This window comes from Erpetoichthys calabaricus, chromosome 16, assembly GCF_900747795.2.
Source record: "Erpetoichthys calabaricus chromosome 16, fErpCal1.3, whole genome shotgun sequence".
Lineage (NCBI taxonomy): Eukaryota > Metazoa > Chordata > Cladistia > Polypteriformes > Polypteridae > Erpetoichthys > Erpetoichthys calabaricus.
The window spans coordinates 97,881,537-97,897,392 of record NC_041409.2 but is presented as its reverse complement, the minus strand read 5'-3'; the positions used below and the strand labels follow the sequence as shown (position 1 = coordinate 97,897,392).

Sequence of the window (15,856 nt, the reverse complement as noted above, 5' to 3'; positions counted from 1 at the left end):
AGCCAGGAAGCACTTTTACACACAGAGTTGTGGGAATCTGAAACAAACTACCAAGAAATTGAGTTGAAGCACCACTCAGTTGACACCCCTCACACTTGTATCTCTGAGACTATAACATGTAAGAATCTAGGACAAATTTATATTAAAAGAGTTTATCTTATTTATTAAAGCACATAATGAAATACAAAGATAAAGGGATCAATACAAAATATAAGTAATAATAAAAAATATTAGTTTTACAACAGTTCAGCAGTGATGACACAGATGCAGACCTTCCTCTATTTTCAGGATGGCTGGTCTGTTTTACAAATCTTGTTGCGTTAATATAAGAAATTCTTCTAAACAGGTACCCAGATCTTCTGTTTTCATTATTCACTCCAACCGCCCCCCTTAGGGACTTCCCCTCTTAATTCTTCTTAATTCCTAAGCCACTTCGCATCTCTGCTGCTCACATATGTGCAGTTCACTTTCACCAAACAACAAATCTTTTAATTCTCGTGGATACGCCTCTTCATTGGGAAGAAACACTACTTTTTTTTCCCCTTATGGCAACACAAATTAGACGATCTACAAGTCTCTGACTTAAAGTTTAAATCCGAGGAATATGTTTGATCTTTTTCGCTGTTCCGTTATTTCACCAAGTAATAATTTCCATTTGTTTGCGCTAATCTTTGCTATCATTTTTTTTGAGACTTTCGAATTTTCGTACTTCCAATATCTCTAACCTGCTCTGCATGTGTATTGCACCAATATTTTTGAATTCTTTATGACGTTATACTTTGTCATCTACTCTTTGTCTTTTATTTCCGGCCCCAGGCGTGGTTAAATCTCTCGTCTCGCGGGACGTGTGTCTCTCTGAAAAAGTCTCGTCCCAGGATTTTTTCTATTATAATAGAGAGATGAGTTTATTATACTGCATATTCCTTTTTTTGCTGTTCACACATTTATGTATGTGGGTTTATTTCCAATATTTCCTTAAATTCTGAGGATCAGTTATTTTTTTCATTTTGTCTTTGTTTTTCTATGTTTATATTAATTGAATGTTACTGTTTTCAAGATAAGGTTATGTTCTGATATAATGACTCTGCTGCTTATTCTTACCATCACCATTAGCTAACCTACTGTGAGCAGGCTTTGTGTTATTGTAACTGCTTGTTTGGTATAAACAGAAATCTATTAAAAATAATTGGGAGAGTTGCAGTAATACAAAATATTAATTACTGGCTTTTACTGAAGTATAATTTTTTTTGTATTTATGCAGCTTGTTGATCCAGGAGTCAAAGCTTGGACTCCAACTAAAGGCAAAAGTAACGTCATCATGTTTGTCGGATTGCAGGGTAGTGGAAAAACAACAACATGCACAAAGGTATGTGCCTTCATTCCTGGAGGGCTTGCTGTCATTTGACAATTCAATGTTTTCTATAGGAACACTTCACCGTTGAGGCCAAAAGTTTCTATCCACCTCGGCTGAAGACTTTCACAACTCTACACCTGTTATGCTACCATATATTCCCTACGTTGAGTCAATTAGGCCTTCTACCTTTTTTTGCTGCTGTCAAAGTAGTAGCTAGAAGACTGATTGATTTCAGACACTGTTTACTAGATCAGATTTTCAAGAGTCAAAGGTTTCCATACATTTTGGTAGTATTTGGTGGCATTGCCTTCTAATTGCTTAACTTGAATCAAACACTTGGGGTGGCCTGCCATGGGCTTCTCATAGTGTGTGGCATGAATCTTTGCTCATTCTTTCTGACAGAGCTGGTTTAAGGCAGTTAGGCTTAGGAGGTGGGGGGGGGGGGGCGCATGCCGTGGACACAAGAACATGAAGCTCTTTGGAGTTGGTCTTGCATTCTTTACCTTGACTGTGCTTGGCTGTTACCTTCTTTCTTTTCTCCTTCTCATGTCCACGTTCAGTGTCATGCACAGAATAAGATAACACAGCTGAGCAAGGACTTTGCTCCATTCAAGTGACTTTCAATGCCTTTGATATTAATTTTAAGGAACTGGCGTCCTTGAGCTGTCACTACAATCTAATTATGTCTTAACTTCTAAGGGATCTTGGTACTTTTGTCCACATGATTATCACTTGCTTTATATTTTATTTTTTAAATTAATATGTTAAGTCCTAAATTGAAGGCAAAGTGTCTGCTCTGTGGAATATGAAATAAACAATGGTGGATGCTGATTACTCTTGTCAGTTTTCAATTTATTTCACAAATAATTGTGATTCTTTTTTTAAATAGTGGAGGGGTACCAATACTTTTGACTGTATCTGTATGTATGCTGTAAGCAGTATGGGGCGCCACTGATCCCCAGACACAATTGGACCCAACATAGTTCCGGGTTCAAACACATTTTTCTTTATTATTCACAGTAACTTAAGCAATAAGCAAAGTCTGAGTAGCACAACCAAGTTCATATATAATATGCATATATATATACAGTGTGTAGAATTCTGAGGAAATAAATGAATTTAATCCATTTTGGAATAAGGCTGTAACATAACAAAATGTGGAAAAAGTGATGCGCTGTGAATACTTTCCGGATGCACTAATATATATATATATATTATATATAATATTCATAGTCTTTCCCTTTTCGTCCCACTCCTCCAGGTGAGCTTTGTCCACCTCTGCTGATTTATCTAAGTGAGGTTAGACGGTTCTTTTTATGTCTAATGTCACGACATAGCATGTTGGAGGTACTTCCAGGTTATGTAGACCTTCTCCTGGCAGCACCTTTTAGCAGCAGAAAGGGACCCCAACAAGGTTGCGCTACCTAGCTGTATGTCCCATGGTACCCTGTGGGAGTCTAAACTGGGACCATATAAGGGTAGCACTGCCATCTTTCACACTTGGGAGATAAGCTGTCCTCGATAACGAGTCTCCACTAGTCAATCTGTTATATGATTGCAGCTCCACTTATGTTGTCCCATCTATTTTGGCCTCCTGGCTGCATAAGGCATCACTGTCCATCTCAGCTGGGATGCTAGTCCATCTGTTCAAGCATTTACAACGCTTATAGTGTCATGTCATTTAATAACCCACTTAATCCAGAACAGTGCTGGTAGGGGTATGGGGTTGGGCTGGAGCCGGTCCCAGCTAGCATAGAGCACAAGACAGGAACACACCCCCGGACAGGGTGCCAGTCTATCGCATTCTTTTTTTTTTTTTTTAATACAGGTAAGTGACTTACTCAGCGAGACTCAGGTAGAAATTGAACCTGTCCAATCTTTAGCTCTGCTTGCAAAACAAATAAACCAAATTCAATAAAGGATTTAGAATGGTATTATTTATTTTCTGTATGTGGTTAAAAAATAATTTCTGAAAGTCATTCATTGTCCTTCAAAATTCCTACAGCTTGGCTGACTGTCGCATTGCTTTATGAGTTTATCAAAGTGTGGAAAAGTGAAATTGTTCCTTTAGTAAACTGTGGACGATTGTCATTTTTTTTGCCAGTGGTTCCATAGTACTGTTCATTCAGTCAGGTTAAAATACAGTTCTATAACTTTCAAAGTGTGAATTATTTTTTTTAACTTAATTCTTGCAATATGCACTTCCCACAAGCATTGTACTCTTAATAGTGATGCCTGTAGAAGTCATTGAGTAATGTGTTTGTGCCTCTACTTCAACAGCTTGCCTACTACTACCAAAAGAAAGGCTGGAAGACATGTTTGATCTGTGCAGATACTTTCAGAGCAGGTAATACTCTTTATTAGCTCATATTGTAAGCAGTGTCCATTTGAAAACTCTGTCTTGATATCTTGGCACTGCATTTTTAAACTTCTTAATTTTTTATTTAGTGTTGTCCCCTATTTGAGGGTTGACAGACATGACTCTTCAGGATCTGCAGTTTTCTAGTAACCTTATGATACAGTGATTCCTTAATTGTGACCAATTCATGATGTCTTCCATCCAGGTTTTTCTTGGTTCTTCATTCTAGAATCATCACCAGCCGTTTTCCTCCTGGTCCACACATTATATGTCCTGTGTACTTGATCGTGCCTATTGCTATGTCCTTCAGGAGATGCTTCATTATATTCATTAGGTACTTTCTGTGCCCAGCTTATTTTCAGTATCCATCAATTGCACCACTACACCATTTATCCTGAGTACTGCTTCCCTTTTCAAAGTCTACGTTTCAATACCATACCAAACCATACCATAGCATAGAACTAAGAAAATGTAACATTTCAGTATTCTCTTTTTTTTTTCCCCAAAGTTAGGTCTCCTCTCATCAGGTAGTTTTGTTTCTAGAAAGTATCCTTTGCCAAACCGATTCTTGCCTTTATCCATTGACTGCATTCTCCATTACTACACATCTAACTCCCTAAATATTTGTATTTATGAACTTAACATCGTCTTTTCTCGTCTGGTATGATGTTGCACTTATTAGCCTCCTTTTTTGATAGTACCATTACTTTTGTGTTCTTTAGGTTTAACATCATACCATACTGCTTTCCTGTATTTAAAACCGCCTGTAACAGTCGCCGTAGATCCCCTTTACTTTCTGCTAATACCATGGTGTCATCTGCATATCTCACATCCTTATATTATTTGGCTTCTGTCCGTCCGTGCTCGATACAAACAACGGTTGCCACAACTACTATATCCCTCCACAACAATAGCGAGGAATCCGTGCTCCTGGCAGAGTTTTGGTCTTAGGCTTATCTTCAAGTCTTCAATTCTTCAATGTGACCGATTATCGACTGGTATTTGACTGTTTATTCGGTGCGTACTTTGTTACTGACAAAACTGCATTATGACACTACCATTTTACACCTCCTTTTTCCTTCACTTCACTGTAATCCTGCTGATTAAATGAAAAGGCACATACAGTGTAGCTGCGACCAACAGCAATGGTCTCGCCGGCCTACATACTCACACCAACGCACAGAAGCAGAAACATCGACATCACGCCAGACCAACCAGCACACGCAAGATGCCTTAGAACAACAAAGACCACGTATGACAAACCACAGAGCAACATTATCCGAAGATCAGTGGCAGCAAGTCTTGCACCTAGACAGTGAACGAAAAACGAATTACAAACACAACCTCTCTGAAGAGAAGCAGCAAACTGCCGGACAACAAGAAATTACGACGGAAAAACTACCGGGATTCCCTAACACTGAAGACTCAAAACAAGGTATTGCCTTTATATTACGGCGTAGGCAATTCCCCATTCGTTTAGCATATTGTATGACTATCACCGAGTCACAACGACAAACGTTTTATGACGTCAGAGTTTATTTGCCAGGCCCTGTTTTTACCCACGGCCAGTTGTACACTACATTTTCCAGAATTACATCGGAACCGGGGTTAAATGTTCAGGTACTTGCAGGTTACACACGGGGGAATATTTTCGCTGACGATAACGTTTATGCAACAAATTGCATTTTCCGACAATTATAGCCATCGGTATACTACATGACCTGATGGCCACACTTCACACATACTGTCTTACATTTGTCCTGCATTTCCCTTCTTATCTAATATGTTCTGTTAACCTGTTCATGTTACACTTTGCATCTCTTATATATATTTCTCATCTGGTTCGTCTTGCTTCCTGTTCAAAAGCGGTCCCGCCCACACGCCGCCGACACGGCATTTCTTGATTCCTATTTCTGCTCTTCCAAACCCTTCTCTACGCTGCCGGATGCCTCCCATACACCCCCACGCTGTATTTCTCGATTCCTATTCCTCCTTCGGATTACCACGTTCCCTTCTTCACTCTCATGACCCCATTGGTATCAAGTCACCACCCTATATCTAGCCTGACCGCGTGACCTTTCACTTCAGCCACGTGTGCGCCTGAGAGTCTTTTCCGTAGCCTGCTACAGAAAGGTACTCTGTCGACCATTGGCATTGGTTTTGCTCCTTGCTATTGGTTTCGCTCCTTCGTATTTTCGTTATACTGCGACGGTTGTTTCCTAAGCCTTTGTTATAAAATGAACGACAGTATGTTCTCTGTCGACGGGTTTTTGTACAACGTCCTCTCTATTCCGGGATCCGGCAACTGCCTGTTCCTATCAGTGGGTTATTTCTTGACACAAATGGTTGACGAACGCAGTGCACTCTCACTATGACATAGTGCAGTAGATTTCGTTGCATCACATTGGGACAGATTTGGAGACGTTCTTCCTGTTGTTCTTTCCAACGCAAGTCGAGTTATCGCAACAAGTCAGGAGTATCACCAAAACACCTATTCACAACTGCGTCTTTCAAGAAATAATTTCTTCTTGATTTCTGAATTCCTTTCTCACCGTTTTCCGTTCCTATTCTTACACCGGGTGTCGGCTAGTTGTAAATATTCCTGCTGTTGTAAGTGACTATAATAACATCCCATACTAATCACGTGACTATTGTAATATCGAGTCCTCTCACAAGTCACTACTTACTATAATAATCTGTTTTCTTACTGTAATGTTCTTAATGTTCTTCCCTCCATCATCATCATTTTGTTAACGCTTTTTCGCAAGCATGATTTGCTAGTCCTTAATTATTTCTCCCTCAATCTTTATGCCATCCAGGCCTTTGAGTGCTTCCATCATAAGATATTCACTATAATGATTAAAAAGTATTGTTGACATAATACATCCTTGGCGAACTCCACTCCTTACGTTGAAATCCTAGGGTGTCCCCTCTCTATAGTTCTTACACGTGTCCTTTCTCTTATGTAGATTTTCTTTATTAGCCCTCTGTCTATGTCTGGTATTTCAACCCTTATTGCCAACTCTATTAACTTATCATGTTGTACTCTATCGAAAGCCTTCTTGAAGTCAGTGTAGTATATCTGTATGTCTTTGTTCACATCCTGTGCTCTTTCATAAATGGTTCACAATACAAGGATGGTATCTTTGGTTCCTTTTCTCTTACAAAATCCCATTTGGCTGTCTGACAGGCTTCTCATTATGATTGGTTCAATTCTATTTTTGACCAAGAAGTCTGGGATATCAGAATAATCAAAAAATAGTCCTCACAATCCTTAGCCTTATTAACTTTTGGTAATGGGATGAAGTCTTCCGGCACCTTGCCTGTACTGTAGTGTATATCATATTCATAACTTTTGTCACGACTTGTATTCCTTTCTTTCCATGTTGCTATAAAAAACTCCCTGGGGATTCCATCAAATCCCTTCTGTCTTGTTTTTTGGTAGCTGTTTTATGACATTTCGTATCTCTTCATCAGTTATGTTTCTCGTGGGTGCAATTTTTAATTTCATCTTTAATATTTACCCTGACACCATCGTATTTCTCTACATAATCTGCCCACGTCTTTACTATTTCTTCATTTCTTGTTAATAGCTTCCCTGCAGAGTCTCGACATATGTTCTTTTTTACATATGAGAATTCCTTCCGTTTCTTGTAAAATAGATGGTTATGGTGTCTGGGCAGTTCATCTAATTCTTGTATTTTCTTTTAAAGTTTTCTGCCTTTACCTCTCTACATTTCTTTCGTATCTCTGGATGGAGTATTTTTGTCTTTGCTCCACTGTTACTGAGTTCTTGTATTTCTTTCTCTCTCTCTTTCTTATTAGTTTCAGGATCTCCTCTGTCATCCACTCCTATATTCTTTCTGTTTGCTTATTTTGGCAGATAACTTCTGCTACTTCTACTACGCATTCCTTGGTCTTAGTGCAAATTGTCTTGGCATGCTTGCTGTGTGTGTCTATTTCTTCCATTTTTCCCCACTAGAAGTATGGGGTATGAGGGGCACCCCAAAATAACCAAAATCTGTACCTGGTGCGCAGTCTTGACTTAGTTGCGAATTTCACCGCTATGTGTAGCACACTTACAGTATTCTATGTCAGTCTCCCAAGTGGTGTTGCTCAGTATTGTTTGCATGGCATTCCGTGTCGGTTTTTCTTGGTGCTTATTAAACATGTTTGGTGATTTTTGTGATGGGTGATCATAAAGAACAGCGAGTCTGCGTTAAATTTTGTTTTCTCTTGGGGAAAACAGCTGCTGAAACTCTAGTGACGTTTGAAACTTCTTTTAAAGAGGAAGCTTTAAGTAAAACGCAGGTCTACGAGTGGTTTTCGCATTTCAAACGAGAGGAAATGTCCCTTGAAGACCAACCGAGATCTGGCCGACCTTCCACAATTAGGAATGACGAAAATCTTGAAGTTCGCAATGCAATTTACGAAGATCGTTTGTCGGACTATTGAAGAGATTTCTGAATTGACTTGTGTGTCTCGGAGTTCTTGACACCTTCCCTACTCTCCTGATTTTACTCCGTGTGACTTTTTCTCGTTCCTGCATATGAAAAAAGAACTCGAAGGAAAGCTTTTTTTATTTTTTACCGTGGAGGATTAAATGTTTCCACCAGTGGGAAAACTGTTGGGACAAGTGCATTCATTCACATGGAGAGTACTCTAAAGGAGATTAGAGTTTCAGTAAGCAAAAATTATTAAAACTATTTAAAAAAAATTTTTTTCAGTTCCGGTTATTTTTGGGTACCCCTTCATAGGATTTAAAATAATAAAGGAAAATAATATGTCTGAACCTGTAATGACCATTCTGACTGTTTGACCAATAAACTACCCCCATACACCATGTCTAATAGTTCGTTCAGTTTATTCTCCCCACCTCTTACTTCTCCAACCAAAACAATTTGGCAGTGGCATCCAGGTACAGCAGTCCGGTTGTAAGGCACAGCTTCATTCTTCCTAACAGGTCACCTACACTGATTTCAGAGATAGTTGCCTGGTTTTAGTCTAAAATTGATGATATGACTAATTTATACTGTAGCGACTAAAACTCATCAGTCCTTGAAAGTTTTTGGTCAGGCAGTAAATTAAGTTATATTTTTCTAATGTATGTTCAAGTAGTGCTATCAATGAGCAGTTGGAGTGGAGATGTTGCGATTCGTGCACAAATTCGCATTTACAGAGAGGAAGAGGAATATCGATCTGTCAAATAAGACAAAGCCCTTGTTGTTTGTAGCTATTTAAGCTAGACTATTCAGAGAGGGGACTGTGTGAAGACCAGCCCGGACCACAGACAAACACCAGGACACACAGAAGTCCAAAAATGCATGCTGTTCCTATTTCCATAGTGCCCCCAAACAGTCACAATTACTCAGTCTTTTCTTTTTACCGCCCACACTCCTCCAGTCACAAGCTCTGTCCTCTGTCTCCCGACTTTGGCTCCTCGATTGGAGTGAAGCGGCCCCTTTTATGTTGCACCCAGATGTGCTCCAGGTGCACCCTGATAAGCTTCCTGCAGCACTTCCTGGTGTGGCAGAAGTGCTGCAGTCCAGGGTTCTGGGATGGTCCAGGTGCCCTCTGGTGCCATGGGCTCCAACAGGGTTTAGCTTCTAAGCTTCAGTCCCGTGGCCTCTATGTAAACCAGGGAGACTGCCCTCTTGTGCTCCGGGGGAGGTATTGTCTCTCTCCCGCACCTATCCATCCTCCAGGCGTCCCGACTGGGCCAGAATCCCAGTCAACTGCCACAACTGAAATTGTAAAACATACAGAGGAATGTGAGGATGAAGGAGAGCTTCAGACATACAAAGAGCAGCATACAGCACTGTTGGGTCACCTCACCCCTAATCTGTCGTGCCAACAAGCTGAATTTGCCCCATGCCGAGAATGAAAGGTCTGGGATGGTGCATCGAATGGAAGTGTATGTTTAAAAATGATAAAGTTTGTATATTGTAAAGAGGAGACACTACAAAATGAAAGGGTTGGAGCACCACCTTTGGTGACCCTGTATAATTCCAGAGAAGAAAAAAAACAACAAAACACACAATAAGTTCCAGAAATGTCTTTTCACACAAGAGTTCAATAAGGAACTAACTACATTGTGACCGGTTTCCAGGTTATATAGTCACTCGGCAGGAGAAGACTGCTCCAGGAGGGCAGACTACAGAAGTGGTGTCAGCGGTGGGATGGCTGTCAACCTCCTGATGTTAAGAGAGAGGAATAGAGAAGGCAGTAGTCCATAGCGCCAACCCCTGGCTCGATGAGTAGCTACTGTCACCAGAGCCTTTAAGCTGCCTCCCGTGTACACGTGCCTGACAACAGTTTATTTCTGTTGAATGCAAATGCCATGTTGTATTATAATATTCTAAAAATACACAAGTCTGAGAAAACTGAAAGAGTAAAGCAGAAAGGCAGTCTTTTTCCTTACAGTGTGCCCATCGAAGAATGTTTCTAAATACTGTTAGTTAACGAAGTACTTAAATATGATGTAACAGAGGCACATGAGCTTTTTTAACAAGTGCATGGAGAGATTCATGATGTTCTTCTCCCCTCTCCTAGGTGCTTTTGATCAGCTGAAGCAAAATGCAACCAAAGCCAGAATTCCTTTTTATGGCAGGTACGTAGTTTTCAAAGGATTTTGGGATTATTGTTACTTATTACAGATAATTGAGTAATCTATTCCATTTTGTACTTTAAAGGATATTTATTTTTTTAATTGTATTGATTTTATTATCATCATTCCATACAAATAGTCAATTTTTACAAAAAATAGAATTGAAAACAAATCAACCCCCACCCCTTTTAAAGGATATTTATTTGTTATTTATTCCATGAAGTTTGTAGTAATGAGATTACCATGTTTTTATGCAGAATGGATATTAAAATGTTTCTGATGCAATTTAACCCCTTACTTGCACTGTAAAGGTTGTTTTGGCATTATTGTGCCTAAATTAAATATCCACAAATGAATGGCTTGTTTAATAAAGAAGCTGAAAATGCCTAAAGAGTAGGGAGTACAACCCTCCAAATTTTTAAAAGAATGTATTTACTGTATATGATTCAAAACCTTTGCTTACATTAACAACTATCTAAAACACACAGAAAAACTGTGGTTTATGGATTTCTTTTAAAATAACTGGATTTTACAGTATATAACCAAAGTCTTTATTTATTTATTTTCTTTATTTCACTTTATACAATTTCTTGTATTAGGAATTTGTTAGTTTTCGCATACCCCTTGGGGTCAGAGCGCAGGGTCAGCCGTTGGACAGCACCCCTGGAGCAATTGAAGGTTAAAGGGCCTTGCCCAAGGGCCCAACAGAGTAGGATCTCTTTTGGCAGTGACGGGGATTCGAACCGGCAACCTTTGGGATACCAGCGCAGATCCTTAGCCTCAGAGCCACCACTCCGCCCTAAATATATATACAGTGATCCCTCGCTATATCGCGCTTCGCCTTTCGCGGCTTCACTCTATCGCGGATTTTATATGTAAGCATATTTAAATATATCGCGGATTTTTTGCTGGTTCGCGGATTTCTGAGGACAATGGGTCTTTTAATTTCTGGTACATGCTTCCTCAGTTGGTTTGCCCAGTTGATTTCGTACAAGGGACGCTATTGGCAGATGGCTGAGAAGCTACCCAACTTACTGTTCTTTCTCTCTCTCTTGCGCTGACCATCTGTGATCCTGACGTAGGGGGTGTGAGCAGGGGGGCTGTTCGTACACCTAGACGATATGGACGCTCGTCTAAAAATGCTGAAAGATTATCTTCACATTGCTACCTTCTGTGTGTAGCTTTTAAGTATGCTGCAAGGTGCTTCGCATACTTAAAAGCTCAAAGGGCACGTATTGATTTTTGACTTTGTCTCTCTCTCTCTCTCTCTCTGCTCCTGACGGAGGGGGTGTGAGCTGCCGCCTTCAACAGCTTTGTACCGGCAGTGCTTCGCATACTTAAGCCAAACAGCCCTATTGATTTGTTTGCTTTCCTCTCTGTTTCCTTTGAAGGGGAAGATATGTTTGCATTCTTTTAATTGTGAGACAGAACTGTCATCTCTGTCTTGTCATGGAGCACAGTTTAAACTTTTGAAAAAGAGACAAATGTTTGTTTGCAGTGTTTGAATAACGTTCCTGTCTCTCTACAACCTCCTGTGTTTCTGCGCAAATCTGTGACCCAAGCATGACAATATAAAAATAACCATATAAACATATGGTTTCTACTTCGCGGATTGTCTTATTTCGCGGGTGGCTCTGGAACGCAACCCCCGCGATGGAGGAGGGATTACTGTATCCGCCTTTATATATAATACGCCACTGTGTCTGTCTGTCCAAGATTTTAAATCACCTGTAGCTCATAAACCATTTGACCTATTGACCTGAAATTTGGTACACATATACTATGTGACGTTTACTATCCGCTTTCGGGGTGATGATTGAACCTCCAAGATTCTTCTTCTTTTTTTTATTGTAGAATTAACTCTCGGCAGCATTGCAGGGCTTGTGTACGGCGCCGTTCTCATCCCTACCACCTTCGTCGTCACTTCTCCTACCTCTTCATATCTTGAATCATTCTTGAGGCAGATTGAAGACTTAAGTGCCAGCTTAAGTGAAAAATTAAAGAAAACATACTGAGTAATTGCAACACAAACACTGACTTAATCAGTTTTAACACAAAAAGATGCTGAGAAAAGAAGAAATCAAGCGGGCCGCTAGGGTGGAGTAAAGAAGAGCTGCTCAGGAGCAAGTGCATCAACCTCTGAGCAAATGACAAACTCGGAGCAAACGAATGCTAAACGTACAGAGAAAGAGAATGAAAACTATGAATACTCAAGTCAAGTGTATTCACTGCACGTTATCATGCAGTGCACTGTTACTGGTATTTTATAACACACATGTCCTAATCTGTCGGCTATCATGGTATCAAGTTTAGATGTCATATTCCAAAGTATTGCAAAGTTATAATGTTTGGCACAAGGTGCCCCCACCACCCTTTTTGGAAACATTTACTGTCTTGTGCCTAAACTGAATATGGTAATTGAACTCATGACACTTCAATTGTAAATGTCCACGCTGTGATGCATCAAACTTATACTATGCAGTACTTACAAATCAAGCATAGCATCGAGTCCTTATGTGTCATCCTCGGAGTCAAAACTTTGACTTAGGGTCCTCATATTCTGTATCACTAGATTTCTGTATCTCTTCCAGGACTTCCTCAATGAAGTGTGTTCTTTATTTTTTTGAAGAAGAAGACATTTCCCTAGTACAAACTTCTTCAAGTTGTATTGCACATCAACCAAGCAATCTGCATGCAGTCTCACAGAAGCTTTGTGCGTAAAGATTAGCTGTTCCATAAGCAATATATTTTTGGTCATTCACGCACAGCTATCCAATTGTAATGAGCCTTTCACTGTTTGAGGCGAGATCTTTGATTAAAAGCAGATTCCGTCAGCTGTGACGTGCGGTTTACCTCGGCTTATACGTGTGCAGATCACATATTTTACTAGTGAAAGACGGCAGTCAACATGGAAACTTATGAGTTATTTAAAAGAAAACACACTTGGGTACATAATACTGTTTTTGCTTTTGATTGAGTTATGGGTTTATGGTTATATAGACAAACAACATTGAAATATGGCACCTCATATTTAAGTGGCTATGTCAATGGTGACCAACATAAGAATACAGCAAACTGTATCAAAATGTCCATGACAAAAAAAATCTTGCATTACTCGTGTTGCGTAATCCACATATGAAGTCATCCAGTCTTATGACGACAAGATCCCAAGCACATGTAATTTTCTAAAATACTGTTAAAAATAAGTAAATTCTGGAAGATGCCCTCCTGGACTATAGATAGATAGATATTTTATTAATCCCAAGGGGAAATTCGCAAAGCATTCAGACACAATGGACGGTTCCCCATTTAAAATGAATGAGACAAAACGGATGGGATGGGACTAATCTCTCTTATGCTCTTGTGACAGTTACACGGAAATGGATCCAGTGGTTATTGCTAGTGAAGGTGTGGAAAAATTCAAAAACGAAAACTTTGAAATCATCATTGTTGATACCAGTGGTCGTCATAAACAAGAGGACTCGCTTTTTGAGGAAATGCTTCAAGTTTCTAATGCTGTGGTGAGTAGTCTACCTGCTCCAATTCAGGATCACTGATGTTTGAGTATCTACTGCATCCTGATAGCTTTAGATGTGAAATGGGACAAGGCAGAGGTCTTTTGCAAGGCCCATATATAATCACATTTGCATGGGGACAGTTTAGAGCAGCCATTTAGCCTAACATACATATCTTTGGGATGTGAGAGGGCAACTCCCTCAGGTACAGGAAGAGCATATGAACTTCACACAGGCAGTGATTAGGTATGAGATTCTGACCTTTATGTTCTTATTTTTGGTATTGGTTTATGCATAATAATTAAGATGTTCTCACAGTCCATGTAAAGGTTCCATATGTACAGGTGCATCTCATTAAATTAGAATATCATCGAAAGTTAATTTATTTAAGTAATTAATTTCAAAAAGTGAAACTCCTATATTATATAGATTCATTACACACAGAGTGAATCTATGGGGTATTGTCAAGAGGAAGATGAGAGACATCAGAGCCAATAAAGTTACACCTTAACTTTCTTCAACAATATGGCATTTGCGTATTTCATATTTAATACACTGGTGTAACTTTATATCACTGTAATTTAGAGTTTTGAAGACTCGGGTGAAATAGACGTTCTTATTAAACTCTGTGTCTTTTTAAGAGGATCTGTTGCTATAGTTTTGTTTTCTTTCCCTATTTTGTTTTTAAGCAACCAGACAATGTCGTATATGTGATGGATGCTTCTATTGGTCAAGCTTGTGAGGCGCAAGCCAAAGCTTTCAAGGAAAAAGTTGACGTAGCTTCTGTCATTGTTACCAAGCTGGATGGACATGCCAAAGGTGGTGGTGCTCTCAGCGCGTAAGTAGCATCCTGCTGGATGGGTGTATTTTGAGTTTCATTTTGCTGTTTATCTTCTACATTAAACTTGAACACAGCACATATAAATAACATGTTAGGGAGATATGTCAAAGGTATCTGAAATACATGATTTTAAAAATACCTTACATTTGCATATGATTTGCTCAGCAGATGCTTTTTTCCAAAGCGCCTTACAAAAGAAGTCAATGTAATCGTGTACACATCAGTCAGGATCACAATTAAGTAACAAGTGTTACAGGACAAGTGTACAACATTGATCTTCAGTTGCCTGTTCCTAGCTGACAGGAGTGGCAACCTATGTAGTCTCCCACCTGCTTAAAGGTTCGATGTGTTGAGTATTCAGAGGTGCTCTTCTGCACACCTCATTTGTAACGAGATCTTATTTGAGTTACTGTTGCCTTTCTATCGGCTTGAACCAGTCTGGCCATTCTCCTCTGACGTCTGGCATCAACAAGTCATTTTTTTGCCCAGAGAACTGACACTTACTTGGTAGTTTCCCTTTTTCAAGCCATTCTCTGTAAACCCTAGAAATGGTTGTGCGTGAAAATCCCAGCAGATCAACAGTTTCTGAAATGCACAGAGCAGCCTATCTGGCACCATCAATCATGCCACGTTCAAAGTTGTTTCAATCCCCTTTCTGATGCTTGATGTGAACTTCAGCAGGTTGTTTTGACAATGTCTATATGCCGAAAATGCATTGAGTTGCTGCCCTGTGATTGGCTGTTTAGATAACTGCGTTAACAAGCAGTTAAACTGGTGTACCCAATAAAGTGACCAGTGAGTGGTATGCTCTGGGATAGGAATCTAATAGGGATGCTCTGATTGATTGGCTGTTGATCAAAATCAGCCGATTTTCACTAAAAAAGACTCCATCGGTGATCGATAAAGAGGCCGATTACAAGAAACAATACCCTGCTTTTCTAAGCTTTATGGTAATTTAGTTGCAGTGCTCCTGTACACAAGGTATTATAATAGTTGAGCTGAGTTTTGTTTTTTTGCAGCAAACATTCTACAGTGTAAACAAAGAGCAGCGAGTGGAAGCTTGTTTGAATAATAACCTTTATGTTAAAGAAATTGCAGTAGTAAACTAAAAATAAGTAATCTGAGAAGTTCTGTGCAACTAGACAAACGGCAAGAAAAGTTACTTTATGGAATTTAGACC

General features: G+C 39.5%; 1 protein-coding gene across 1 annotated transcript in view; it reads left to right on the top strand.

Moving 5' to 3' along the window:
• The window catches only part of srp54 (signal recognition particle 54), a 42,380-nt gene that overhangs the window by 8,929 nt on the left and 17,595 nt on the right, over positions 1-15,856 (top strand). The window contains exons 5-9 of the mRNA XM_028821301.2: positions 1,262-1,366; positions 3,635-3,701; positions 10,266-10,323; positions 13,691-13,841; positions 14,525-14,673. Of these exons, the coding sequence (XP_028677134.1) occupies positions 1,262-1,366; positions 3,635-3,701; positions 10,266-10,323; positions 13,691-13,841; positions 14,525-14,673 (530 nt within the window). The remainder of the gene's footprint in view (positions 1-1,261; positions 1,367-3,634; positions 3,702-10,265; positions 10,324-13,690; positions 13,842-14,524; positions 14,674-15,856) is intronic.